The sequence below is a fragment of the Microcaecilia unicolor genome, chromosome 3 (assembly GCF_901765095.1).
Source record: "Microcaecilia unicolor chromosome 3, aMicUni1.1, whole genome shotgun sequence".
NCBI lineage: Eukaryota > Metazoa > Chordata > Amphibia > Gymnophiona > Siphonopidae > Microcaecilia > Microcaecilia unicolor.
The window spans coordinates 5,265,562-5,280,496 of NC_044033.1; the positions used below are offsets into that span (position 1 = coordinate 5,265,562).

At 44.1% G+C, this 14,935-nt stretch overlaps 1 protein-coding gene across 4 annotated transcripts in view; it reads right to left on the reverse strand.

Annotated features, from left to right (window-relative positions):
* Nucleotides 1-11,553, reverse strand: part of LIN9 (lin-9 DREAM MuvB core complex component) — a 239,744-nt gene extending 228,191 nt beyond the window's left edge. For 3 of the 4 annotated variants that reach the window (XM_030195724.1, XM_030195723.1, XM_030195727.1), the window contains exon 1: nucleotides 11,364-11,553. In XM_030195724.1, coding sequence (XP_030051584.1) covers nucleotides 11,364-11,463 — 100 coding nt within the window. In that variant the 5' untranslated portion in view covers nucleotides 11,464-11,553. The remainder of the gene's footprint in view (nucleotides 1-11,363) is intronic. The other variant, XM_030195725.1, reaches the window with a different exon arrangement.
* Nucleotides 11,554-14,935: the final 3,382 nt, after the last annotated feature.

The window sequence follows — 14,935 nt, forward strand, 5'->3', positions numbered from 1 at the left end:
CACAGTCTCTGGATAACGGCTAGCAAGCTGTGCACAAGGACAGCACAGTCTCTGGATAACGGCTACCAAGCTTTGAACAAGGATAGCACAGTCTCTGGATAACGGCTACCAAGCTTTGAACAAGGATAGCACAGTCTCTGGATAACGGCTACCAAGCTTTGAACAAGGATAGCACAGTCTCTGGATAACGGCTAGCAAGCTGTGCACAAGGACAGCACAGTCTCTGGATAACGGCTACCAAGCTTTGAACAAGGATAGCACAGTCTCTGGATAACGGCTACCAAGCTTTGAACAAGGATAGCACAGTCTCTGGATAACGGCTAGCAAGCTGTGCACAAGGACAGCACAGTCTCTGGATAACGGCTACCAAGCTTTGAACAAGGATAGCACAGTCTCTGGATAACGGCTACCAAGCTTTGAACAAGGACAGCACAGTCTCTGGATAACGGCTAACAAGCTGTGCACAAGGACAGCACAGTCTCTGGATAACGGCTACCAAGCTTTGAACAAGGATAGCACAGTCTCTGGATAACGGCTAGCAAGCTGTGCACAAGGACAGCACAGTCTCTGGATAACGGCTAGCAAGCTGTGCACAAGGACAGCACAGTCTCTGGATAACGGCTACCAAGCTTTGAACAAGGATAGCACAGTCTCTGGATAACGGCTACCAAGCTTTGAACAAGGATAGCACAGTCTCTGGATAACGGCTACCAAGCTTTGAACAAGGATAGCACAGTCTCTGGATAACGGCTACCAAGCTTTGAACAAGGATAGCACAGTCTCTGGATAACGGCTAGCAAGCTGTGCACAAGGACAGCACAGTCTCTGGATAACGGCTACCAAGCTTTGAACAAGGATAGCACAGTCTCTGGATAACGGCTAGCAAGCTGTGCACAAGGACAGCACAGTCTCTGGATAACGGCTACCAAGCTTTGAACAAGGATAGCACAGTCTCTGGATAACGGCTACCAAGCTTTGAACAAGGATAGCACAGTCTCTGGATAACGGCTAGCAAGCTGTGCACAAGGACAGCACAGTCTCTGGATAACGGCTAGCAAGCTGTGCACAAGGACAGCACAGTCTCTGGATAACGGCTACCAAGCTTTGAACAAGGATAGCACAGTCTCTGGATAACGGCTACCAAGCTTTGAACAAGGATAGCACAGTCTCTGGATAACGGCTAGCAAGCTGTGCATAAGGACAGCACAGTCTCTGGATAACGGCTAGCAAGCTGTGCACAAGGACAGCACAGTCTCTGGATAACGGCTACCAAGCTTTGAACAAGGATAGCACAGTCTCTGGATAACGGCTAGCAAGCTGTGCACAAGGACAGCACAGTCTCTGGATAACGGCTACCAAGCTTTGAACAAGGATAGCACAGTCTCTGGATAACGGCTAGCAAGCTGTGCACAAGGACAGCACAGTCTCTGGATAACGGCTACCAAGCTTTGAACAAGGATAGCACAGTCTCTGGATAACGGCTACCAAGCTTTGAACAAGGATAGCACAGTCTCTGGATAACGGCTACCAAGCTTTGAACAAGGATAGCACAGTCTCTGGATAACGGCTACCAAGCTTTGAACAAGGATAGCACAGTCTCTGGATAACGGCTAGCAAGCTGTGCACAAGGACAGCACAGTCTCTGGATAACGGCTACCAAGCTGTGCACAAGGACAGCACAGTCTCTGGATAACGGCTACCAAGCTTTGAACAAGGATAGCACAGTCTCTGGATAACGGCTACCAAGCTTTGAACAAGGATAGCACAGTCTCTGGATAACGGCTAGCAAGCTGTGCACAAGGACAGCACAGTCTCTGGATAACGGCTACCAAGCTTTGAACAAGGATAGCACAGTCTCTGGATAACGGCTACCAAGCTTTGAACAAGGATAGCACAGTCTCTGGATAACGGCTACCAAGCTTTGAACAAGGATAGCACAGTCTCTGGATAACGGCTAGCAAGCTGTGCACAAGGACAGCACAGTCTCTGGATAACGGCTACCAAGCTTTGAACAAGGATAGCACAGTCTCTGGATAACGGCTACCAAGCTTTGAACAAGGATAGCACAGTCTCTGGATAACGGCTAGCAAGCTGTGCACAAGGACAGCACAGTCTCTGGATAACGGCTAGCAAGCTGTGCACAAGGACAGCACAGTCTCTGGATAACGGCTACCAAGCTTTGAACAAGGATAGCACAGTCTCTGGATAACGGCTAGCAAGCTGTGCACAAGGACAGCACAGTCTCTGGATAACCAAATGATGCAACGCGAAACCGCTGCACCAGCTTCGGGAACCGAACCGGAAGCAAAGAGGTTCTCTGGTTCCTGGTTTAAATCTCGCGCCACCCCGCCCCCGGCAAGAAAACCCACCAATCCGGCCCAGGGGAGTCGGGAGAGCCCCTGATTGGCTCTGCCCGAACTCCAGGTGGAGTCATCGCCCGGGTTCGCCAATCCGGCGTGAGGGGGGTGGAGCTCCAGAGCCCTCCGGCTCTGGAGCGAAAAAGACGTCGGCTCCGGCGCCGCCATGTTGGCCGACGCGAACCTCCTCCCGACCTCCCCCTCCCAAGAGGCTGGCGTTCGTCCCCGTAGCCTGTCGATCCCGAGCCGACACACTCGTCCCGCGGCAGCGCTGGCTCCTCCGCGGGACCCCCCCGGCCGTTCCCCGACGCCGCGAAGACCGCCGGCTCCCGCCCCCCACCGCGGGAGAGCAGGTATGGACGCGGGACGCGACACCAAAATTGAATAAGTACAGAGATCAGAAGCCAATGTTCAGAGTAGAGGGGTGACGTGGTCAAAGCAGTGTGCATTGTGAATTAGCTTGACAGTTGTAGATTGGATAAGTAGTAAAAGCAATTAGCTTAGCAGGGTTTAAAAAGGTTTGGATAATTTCATACACGAAAAAAGTCCATACGCCATTATTAAGATGGACTTGGGAAAATCCACTACTTCTTTCTAAGATAAGCAGCATAAAAATTGTTTTACTGTTCCGAGATCTGGCAGGTACTTGTGACCTGGATTGGCCACTGTTGAAAACTGGGCTTGATGGACCATTCGATCTGTCCCAGTATGTCAACTTATTACCAAAGAGATGATCCGCCCCTGCAGGGTCAATCCAATCTCTGCAACCAAGTCTTAATAAGCAGGAACTAAAAAAGGTTAAAAGCATATAAAAAGATAGTTTATGTAGATAGTGCTCCATAGCCTTAATGTATTGCCTCTAGCAAAAATCTTGAGGCATTTACACCACCATTAGAAATCATCCAATGTACAATTTAACCTATGGGTTCTTTCTTCATTTACCTATTTTAACACTCGACCTAAAAATATCCTTCTCTCCTTACCCCATCCATCTTTCAGCAAACGTGTCCTTCCAAACTCATGTCTTAACCCTTTTACAGAAGCTCAGATGATCTGTTCCCTTTTTGATACACTCTGGGGCACACTACAGACACTCTTGTCAATTGTGTCTCTTTACACAATGGCACATAAGAAATCCTTTTGCGACAACCTCAATTTACTAATGGTCTCTAAGGCACAAGCAGATCCAACAAATACAGTGTTACTCTTATCTCCTTTTGGCTTGAAAAGCCAAAAACAAAACCTTAAAAAAAAAAAGTTACCCAAGAACTCTATTGGCAACTAATGGAAATTCCTCAGCATAGGGGAAACAATTATTCCTATGCCCCAACCTCCAACTGAACAGTAAATTTTGCAGAAACTGCAATCAATACAAAAGTTTCTTTGGTAAGCCTACTAATAGCATTACCCGAGTCCAATCTCAATATGACCATGGCATGGACCACCATTCTCACATTATCCTCACTCAAATATGCTTTTATCTGTCATATTATCTGCAAATGATAAAAAAACAATAGTCTGTACCAATGAAAACATATGCACATTAAAGAAAAGATTCATATCTAATCACAGTCCTAAATTTTCACTGATTTGAGGGGGGAAGGAGGAAGGGGGAAGAGTTCCTTCTGAAACAAATCACAATATATGAACCCAACCTCACCCTCTTGCTCCATAGTAACATAGTATATGATGGCAGATAAAGACCTACATAGTCCATTCAGTCTTCCCAATAAGATAAAAATCCTAGTATATATGATGGTAATATATGCATACTTGATATTTATTTGAACATCTGTTATACCGCCACATGATCAGAGGATACCTTGAGCTGACTTAGCCATTTGCAGGGCACAGACTGTAGAGGTCTGGCCATCACTGACTTTTCAGCTACTGGAGTTGTCATAGAAGCCCACTCCAGCTCAACAAGATCTTTCAAGCCATAAGTGGGACAGACCATACAAGTCTGCCCAATGCTAACGTTACTTTCCAATTACTGGAGTTGCCCCTTAAGCGTGGCTAAGCTGTTTTGATTCCATTCTCTTTCCATATAGAGATCCTTTGCGTTTATCGCACACACTCCTGAACGTCACTTGTGACATTTATGATCAACAATTATTGTCATTAAAGAATTCATAAACTGGAACAAAAAAAAAATCACCTGAGCTTTTCACAAATCAAAAGCTTGTTATGCTATCAACTATCTTGAGCTTTCTCAGAGGAAATTCAGCTTTAATATATGATGGAATGTTTCTGTCCTGTTGCTGCATATTTCAACAGTTTAACAGGTTCCCAAAGGTCACCGAGCATGAACCACTTGCTGATATAAGGAAGGAGCTCAAGTGTTAAGGCTGTTCAGTCCCAATACTATAATAATACGCACTGGGCTTCCTAACAGTTTTAGCAACATAGTAGATGATGGCAGATAAAGATCTGTACGGCCCATCCAGTCTGCCCAACAAGATAAAGTCATAGCATAAGGTATGATGTGATACTACATATTTATGATTGACAGATTTGTCCTTGCCATTTTCAGGGCACTGACCTTGTTCTCCAGCTTCTGAAGTTTTCATCAAAGCCCCACTCCAGCCCATCCAAATCTGTCTAGCCACGATCGGGGCACAGACTGTAAACGTCTGCCCATCACTGGCTTTGCTTCACAATTACCGGTGTTACCATCTAATCACCGCTAAACTTATTCGAATCCATACCTTCTATACAGGATTCCTTTGTGTTTATCACTCCTAAAGTTAAGCATTAGTTGACAAACCATACCTTACAACTCAACTGGAAAAATGGTACTAAAAAAGGTATCCATTTATTACTTTAAAACTGATGAAATCAGACTAGTGTTTCTTTTTCTTTTCTTCAGGAAAAGCAATTATACTGGGTACATCACCTTTTAAACAAATTCTCACGCTCCTATACTACATAAGTTCCCTCAACATATCCCCTTCCCCTTAACTCCCAGCACCCCTTCTCCCAAATAACTCTCCATCAATGTCCATTCTTCAGCATCTTTACTAAATCTTTGATGCCTGAGATCAGTTTCGCCATTTGATTTATAAAGCCCAAACGTTCTTTCCAGACATGCATTGCAGGGGCATCTGTGCGTTTCCAGCAACTGACTATAAGCTTAATACGCTGCCATTAGTCTTCGTTTCACAAGTCTCTTTTTCCCCTCACTGAGTTTATGGGTAATAATCTCAACAGAGTTTGGGCGAGATTCTAATGGGTTCCCCGGAGAATGACTTGATTTTTCTATACATTGCTTGCCAAATTTTTCTCACCTCACCCCATGTATTTCTTACAGGATTATTATTACTTTTGACCCTCCTATTCCATCCCTTTCAAATCAATTACTATGAAAAACAGAAAAGTCTAATATTTTCCTAAGGTCCTAACTCTAATATTAGTTCAGAGAGCAAAAGTGCTGGTGTCTATGGACTGCTTTCCTGATTCTTAAAAAAAAAAAAAAAAAATCAACCTCCCCACCCCACCCCACCCAAACCACACACACAGGATTAGACCCCGCAATAAAGAATAATCTTAGGCCACTTTTGAATTTACCTTTTGTCAAATCAATTGGACTGTTGGATATTTTTGGAAGAGGTTTTGGGATTGAATGCATGTCAGACAGAATTCAGAGTGAGCAATAACACAAATGCACTTGTTGCCCTAATCATTTTAAGCATAAGGATCCAAGTATGTCAACACTACTACTTATTTCATGTGTTTTTTTTAATACTGTCAGCCATGTATTACTGGTCGACCAACTAAGGGCAACAGCTCTGGGACAAGTCATATTGAAATGGTTTGAATCTTACGTGATAGATTGTTATCAAGTAGAATGGGTTATTGCCAGCTTCAGTGGTATCAACTGGCACTCCACATAGTTCAGATTTGTCCCCGTATCTTGAGTGTCATAACCAACAAGGGGGGGGGGGGGGGATATTGAAACTCTGTTGCTATGCAGACCATTCACCTATTTTTATTCAAATAGTAAACTGGGTTTGGAGGGTGGCGTTCTAGTAGCATAGTAGTTATATGAAAACAATTTAATTGGGAAACTGGAGGAGAGATTTACATTTCAATGTTAAGTGATAATAAACACACTTATCATTCCAGTCAAATCTGCGGGTTGAAATTTGGTGCTTTATTTTCACTGAATGCTGACTTTTCACAATAGCAAAAATATATGAATGGAATCATGCTCTGGATGTTTGCAAATGAATGAATGCATAGTAAAATAGTAGATGATGGCACACAAAGACCTGCATGGTTCATCCAGTCTGCCTAACATAGCGTATGCTTTAAAATTTGCATTCTTGATTCTGTTCTTGCTATTTTTGGGACACAACCTGTATACCTGCTCGGAACTGGCCTTACTTCCTAACCACTGGAGTGGTTGTCTAAGCAGCATTAAGCTTTGTTTCAATTTTTTTGTTCATAGGGATTCTTTGAGTTTATCCCAAGCATTTCCTTAGTAGTATATGTGCTGATCAAGTACAGAGATTATTTGTGCAATTCATCAAAGTTACCTTAGGAAGGCCTCCATAGATTGCAAATTGTACAAAATACAGTGGCCAGAAATTTTAGGTAACACTGTCTTGTCATAATCTTTCCCGTTCTTAGGGAGATTCACTGACTGACTGCTGCAGTTCATACTAGCCTTGCAGGCCATTTTCAAAGCACATAGACTATGTAACTTTGTAAATCTACAGTGGGGGAAATAAGTATTTGATCCCTTGCTGATTTTGTAAGTTTGCCCACTGACAAAGACATGAGCAGCCCATAATTGAAGGGTAGGTTATTGGTAACAGTGAGAGATAGCACATCACAAATTAAATCCGGAAAATCACATTGTGGAAAGTATATGAATTTATTTGCATTCTGCAGAGGGAAATAAGTATTTAATCCCTCTGGCAAACAAGACCTAATACTTGGTGGCAAAACCCTTGTTGGCAAGCACAGCGGTCAGACGTCTTCTGTAGTTGATGATGAGGTTTGCACACATGTCAGGAGGAATTTTGGTCCACTCCTCTTTGCAGATCATCTCTAAATCATTAAGAGTTCTGGGCTGTCGCTTGGCAACTCGCATCTTCAGCTTCCTCCATAAGTTTTCAATGGGATTAAGGTCTGGTGACTGGCTAGGCCACTCCATGACCCTAATGTGCTTCTTCCTGAGCCACTCCTTTGTTGCCTTGGCTGTATGTTTTGGGTCATTGTCGTGCTGGAAGACCCAGCCACGACCCATTTTTAAGGCCCTGGCGGAGGGAAGGAGGTTGTCACTCAGAATTGTACGGTACATGGCCCCATCCATTCTCCCATTGATGCGGTGAAGTAGTCCTGTGCCCTTAGCAGAGAAACACCCCCAAAACATAACATTTCCACCTCCATGCTTGACAGTGGGGACGGTGTTCTTTGGGTCATAGGCAGCATTTCTCTTCCTCCAAACACGGCGAGTTGAGTTCATGCCAAAGAGCTCAATTTTTGTCTCATCTGACCACAGCACCTTCTCCCAATCACTCTCGGCATCATCCAGGTGTTCACTGGCAAACTTCAGACGGGCCGTCACATGTGCCTTCCGGAGCAGGGGGACCTTGCGGGCACTGCAGGATTGCAATCCGTTATGTCGTAATGTGTTACCAATGGTTTTCGTGGTGACAGTGGTCCCAGCTGCCTTGAGATCATTGACAAGTTCCCCCCTTGTAGTTGTAGGCTGATTTCTAACCTTCCTCATGATCAAGGATACCCCACGAGGTGAGATTTTGTGTGGAGCCCCAGATCTTTGTCGATTGACAGTCATTTTGTACTTCTTCCATTTTCTTACTATGGCACCAACAGTTGTCTCCTTCTCGCCCAGCGTCTTACTGATGGTTTTGTAGCCCATTCCAGCCTTGTGCAGGTGTATGATCTTGTCCCTGACATCCTTAGACAGCTCCTTGCTCTTGGCCATTTTGTAGAGGTTAGAGTCTGACTGATTCACTGAGTCTGTGGACAGGTGTCTTTCATACAGGTGACCATTGCCGACAGCTGTCTGTCATGCAGGTAACGAGTTGATTTGGAGCATCTACCTGGTCTGTAGGGGCCAGATCTCTTACTGGTTGGTGGGGGATCAAATACTTATTTCCCTCTGCAGAATGCAAATAAATTCATATACTTTCCACAATGTGATTTTCCGGATTTAATTTGTGATGTGCTATCTCTCACTGTTACCAATAACCTACCCTTCAATTATGGGCTGCTCATGTCTTTGTCAGTGGGCAAACTTACAAAATCAGCAAGGGATCAAATACTTATTTCCCCCACTGTATGTGCTTTAAAAATGAACACCTAAGTTAAGGTTTTGACATTGTCTTATAGGCTCCACTTGGATTGGGGCCTGCTTATTTATGAGATAATTATATCCCATTTACCACTTGTGGTCCTCTCAGGAAAACTGGTTGAACCTTCCATCACCACAGATTATCTGGAACACCAGAGGCAAGACATCTGCTTTTTCAGTTGTGGTACCTGGCCTGTAGAATAGCCACCCACTTATCTTTTTTAGGGAGGAGGGGGAAGCAACAGCCTATCTAGTCCAAGACTCTCTTAAATGACTAATAATGAAGAGATTCATAGTTTAGATAGTTGTTATTGATAATCAGACTAATTTCATGTGAACCATAGTTGGCTTTTTAATAGCAGTACTAGTACTTAATTGACCCTTTTTAGTGGAAAACAATGCATAGATTTTTCTTTAGTGATGGGGGGAGGGGTTTAAACAGGGCCACAGTTTGATTTGAAATGTTTGGTTTTGCTTTTTTTTTGTTGTTGTAATCAAATCCACGGGAGACGTATGTGTTAGGTGGGGAGAGTCTGATAGGTACGGGCGGAGAGAGGGATCTTGGGGTGATAGTATCTGAGGATTTGAAGGCGACGAAACAGTGTGACAAGGCGGTGGCAGTAGCTAGAAGGTTGTTAGGCTGTATAAAGAGAGGTGTGACCAGCAGAAGAAAGGGGGTGTTGATGCCCCTGTATAAGTCGTTGGTGAGGCCCCACCTGGAGTATTGTGTTCAGTTTTGGAGGCCGTATCTTGTTAAGGATGTAAAAAGAATTGAAGCGGTGCAAAGAAAAGCTACGAGAATGGTATGGGATTTGCGTTACAAGACGTATGAGGAGAGACTTGCTGAACTAAACATGTATACTCTGGAGGAAAGGAGAAACAGGGGTGATATGATACAGACGTTCAAATATTTGAAAGGTATTAATCCGCAAACAAATCTTTTCCGGAGATGGGAAGGTGGTAGAACGAGAGGACATGAAATGAGATTGAAGTGGGGCAGACTCACGAAAAATGTCAGGAAGTATTTTTTCACGGAGAGAGTAGTGGATGCTTGGAATGCCCTCCCGCGGGAGGTGGTGGAAATGAAAACGGTAACGGAATTCAAACATGCGTGGGATAAGCATAAAGGAATCCTGTGCCGAAGGAATGGATCTTCAGGAGCTTAGTCAAGATCGGGAGGCGGGGATAGGGCTGGGCAGACTTATACGGTCTGTGCCAGAGCCGGTGGTGAGAAGCGGGACTGGTGGTTGGGAGGCGGGGATAGTCCTGGACAGACTTGTACGGTCTGTGCCAGAGCCGGGGTTGGGAGGCAGGGCTGGGGAGGTGAGGATAGTGCTGGGCAGACTTATATGGTCTGTGCCTGTGCCAGAGCCGGTGGTTGGGAGGTGGGGCTGGTGGTTGGGAGGCAGGGATAGTGCGGGGCAGACTTATACGGTCTGTGCCTTGAAGAGCATAGGTACAAATCAAAGTAGGGTATACACAAAAAGCAGCAAATATGAGTTATCTTGTTGGGCAGACTGGATGGACCGTGCAGGTCTTTTTCTGCCGTCAACTACTATGTTACTATATGTTACTATGTCACTGTACGTTTCATCACTAGTATTTGTAAATGAAGTTAAGCAAATACAGTTTTACCTTTGACTGGATTATTAGATATGAAAGATAACTTTAGTATATACCTATTGGAAAGTACTCGCTATATATGGCCCTTGGTGTTACTAAACACTATTAAACCTAAAAGGCAGTCAAAGGGCATTTGTTCAATTACTACCTAGCTCCACCAGAGTACCATGACATGTCATCATCAGAAGTCCACCCTCACTCTTCCTTGCTCCCCTATTTCAAGTGAACCGGATTGAAATTTGACTAGATCAATGTACTTCAGACTAGTAGTACCTACTACCATCATCATTAAGCAAACACTTTTTATACCTAGTGTACCTGAATGTAACTCACCTTGAAAAAGGTGTGAGCAAAATCCAAATAAATAAACGTGTTCAATATCTATCTATATATCTACTGCCAAAACAAGAGAAATGACAAGAAACAAAGGCCAGAAGCCTATCAGCGCCCAAACAGATAAGAATGCCAATGCCTCAGAGTTCTCAGATTTCCACAGGAAAGAAGGAAGACAGGCACAAGTGTTCAGTTTTTATTAACTAGCCGATGACATTGCTAATGCTATATTTGTGAGGGTAATTTTATAAAGTCACTTTGTTGATATGCATCAATACATCCATGTACAATGTGCCTTACAAAATTACTTCAAGGTAAAAGTAAGCTTGTGTGTACTTGTGAGGTGGAGTGTGGCCAGTGTCACAATTTACACACACATCTTTTATATGCAGGCAGATCTGCACTTGCTCCTGAGCAGACCTCAGCACTCGCAGGTGCATTTTAGCCAGGCTTTGTGCTACTGTTGCTGTTTATAAAATCAGCTGCTCTGGGCACCTTTTTTGTGCCCTCAGTTTAGGAGGTTTCATCCCCATCTTGACCAGGGCCCAGCCTACACCTAGAGAGGGCAGGTGACAGGGCCATTTGCAGACACGGGTGGCCACTTGGTTAGCGCTGGGGATGCTGAACTTGGCTCCTAGGTGCAGAGAGGGACTATGCGCAGGCGCAGTGGCAGCGCCTTTGACTCAGCTCTCGGGGGTAGGGGAGCGCCGGCGGCACTGTCTTACCCTGGTCTTCCTCCTCGTCTCCGTCCGCAGCGACGTCGGCCCGCGGTGGCGCCTCCTGGCCTCTCCCGGCCGCCGCACGCGCCACTCTCAGGCGCTTCATGAAAAGTGGGCTCCGAGCAGAAAGCAGCAGCCTCCGTTTTGTTTAAACTCGCCTCCGATCGCCGCCATTTGGGATCCCGCGGCTTCGCAATCTCGCTCTCGGGCCGGGCGGGATCGTGACGTCAGCGGCCCGTCAACCCCCCCCCCCCCCCCCCCCCGCCCCGCGCGCCGTTGCCAAGCAATTCCGTCCGGCACAAGAATTCCCGCCCTCCCGCCCAAGACGGTTGAGGAGGAGGAGAGCTCGCGCGACTCCCTTTGCGCTTCACGAGCCAAAGCAGAGTAGCTTTGAGCTGTCTCTCCGCGGGCGCTGACCTGAGGCACTGGCTTTTCCAGAGAGAGAGAGTGCGGACGGCTCATCTGCCGCCCAGCAGGCGCCGGACCTTTCACTTTGAAAACTTGGACAGGACTCCACTGCTGTCGGTGGGACAATATTGCAAAACGTCAAAGACGAATTGAGCGGGATCCTGTGGCAGCTTCAGCAGCCACACTATTAGTGTGAGTACCCCCAATATTCAGCGGACCGTAGGAGCCGTCACTCAACGTGTAATTAAACTCTGGAATTCGTTACCAGCAGTTAGCTTAGCAGGGTTTAAAAAAAAAAAAGGTTTGGCTAAGTTCCTAAAACAAGTCCATAAACCATTATTAAGATGGACTTGGGGGAAATCCACTGCTTATTTCTAGAATGTATTGTACTATTTTGGGATCTTGCCAGGTACTTGTGACCTGGATTGGCCACTGTTGGAAACAGGATGCTGGGCTTGACGGACCTTTGGTCTGGCAACGCTTATATTCTTATGCGTTTCTGTCCACCAGATCAGCAGAATGGTGCTGTATCTGATTGCCTCTCCCACCAACACTTTTTAATGTATTTTTAACAAAACTCTAGGATGGAAGTTAGCAGATAAGGGATTCTTCATTCATAGTTATGCAGATGACATCACTGTTCTAATTTCAGTCCACGAGACACTAAGGCCTCATCTCTGGCCATCTTCAAATCTAAGCTAAAAACCCACCTCGTCAATGCTGCTTTTAACTCCTAAAACTTCAACTGTCCCCTAGCCCTGATATGTCCTGTCTGTCCTAACCCTTATCCCTTACTTGTCCTGTCTGTCATAATTAGATTGTAAGCTCTATCAAGCAGGGACTGTCTCTCCATGTTCAAGAGTGAAGCACTGCGTACGTCCCGTAGCACTATACAAATGATAAGTAGTAGTAATAGCATATTTCTTGTTGTATGGCATCAGTACTTGGATGTCAAATTACAGGCTAAAATTCTGAGAAAACTAAGTTTCTACCCTTGGATAATAATCCTGATCTGCTGATTGATCATATATTTATTGATCAAGTCAAATGTCCTCTCTCCTGTGTTATTAAAATCCGGGATTTTTTTTTTTTTTTTTAAACCAATCTCTTTCATTGGAACCTCATATTAATTCTTTGGTTAAAAGCTCTAATGAGAAAACTAATTAAGAATTAGGGGAACATTTCGCAACCTGATACAATCAATGGTACTAAGCCATGTAAACTACTGCAATGGAATTTATGCGGGACGCAAAGAACAAACCTTAAAGAAACTTTAGACCGCTCAAAACATGGCAGCTAGGCTTATCTTTAGAAAAACACGATTTGAAAGTGCAAAACCCCTTCGCAAAAAACTACACTGGCTTTCAAAATATGCACTCTGGTTCACAAATTACCTACGGTGAAACTCCGGGATACATGACAGACTTGATCGACCTAACTAGAAACACATCCGAATCAACATGAACGTACCTAAAACTGCACTACCCAAGCTGCAAAGGACTCAAATACAAATCAACTTACGCGTCCAGTTTTTTCTACATAAGCACACAACTGTGAAACGCATTACCAAAAGCCTTGAAAACTACGAACGACCACCTAAATTTCCGAAAAACACTAAAAACTAACCTGTTTAAAAAGGCATACCCTACCGAGCCAACATAAATGCCTGATCTCTGCAACACAACAAAACTAAAGAGCGTAATGGACATAACACAACTCTTCCGTTGTACAATTCCCTAGTGTGGCTGTGCCACATGAATTTATCTTACCACAACATCACTTTGTATTTGTTTACACCGGAGTCTATAACACCTCTCCGGTACTATGTAAGCCACATTGAGTCTACAAATAGGTGGGAAAATGTGGGATATAAATATAAGCAAAACAGCAAGAGTAGAGGCTGACAAATGTGCAAACCAATAGGGAGATAATATCAAGAAGCAGTTTATTCAGAATATTCATATCAAGGACCCGACACGGTGCGTGTTTTGGCGCCAAAGCGCCTGCCTCAGGGGTCACAAACAACTTTCTCTGAGAAGAAGCTGATTGGCTTGAATAAATCCTTTATGTATACACGTGATTATAAAAACAAGTTAATCCACAGAGAGAACAAAGAAACCAGCCAACCGATCCTTGCGACAGGAAAATATAACAAATAATAATAAATATTTTTTAGATCAAGCAATCAAGATCTAGCATATTAAAATCACCTATTAGTAGTACTTCCCCTTTCACAGCTATATTTTGAATGTCTTTAATTAAATCTCTGTTCACTTATGTCTGTGAAGGGGTCCTGTATCTCACACCAATGTAAATTCATTTTCTAATCCTTCTTTCCAGATTGCCCCCAATGCTTCTTCCTTACCCTGTAGGTCCTGTAATTGTGTGGCTTTAATATTATTATTTCTGTTTCCAAGGGAAATTGTACAAGCAAACGAGAGGCACAGCAATGGGGACGACAACAGCCCCTTACATAGCCATTTTATACGTGGCCTTTTTTTAATACAAATTTTTAGAACACCCCTTTCAAGAAGAGGTTAGCCAATGGAAAAGATATATTGATGATGTGCTGATTCTATGGAGAGGAAGTATAGAAAAACTAACAGAATATCAACTCTGGCTGAACTCTCTTGATTCCAACCTGAAGGCTTCCATGCACTTTGATCATCAGCAGATTTCTTTTCTTGACAACATAATTATAAAGAATATGTACGGTGTTTCTATCACAGGGTACAAAACACCCCCCACACAGATTAGAATCATATTTTGCATTTCGAAAGCTTTCATAACAGAAGTTTGATACAGAACTTACCATACTTGCAATTTTTGAGACAGAGAAGACTTTGCAGTGATTATGAAAAATTCAAGCAACAGGCTGTACCAGTGGCGAACAGATTTAGGCAAAGAGGATATCTATCAAAATGTATAGGCGATGTTAAGAAGGCTAAGACTGCCAATACAGAAGATTTGCTGTCAGTCCTAAACATACAGCCCCATCCAGATATTGTATGCAGCCTTAAGTTTTCAAACTTAGGAGATATTCAAAAGATTCTTTTTAAAAAATTGGCATATACTGGAAGGACATAGATGTTTTCAGGATAAAAGTCTGACTGTGGCTTACCCCATAATCAAAATATTAAGGAAATTATAGCACCTTCTACACTTCCGGA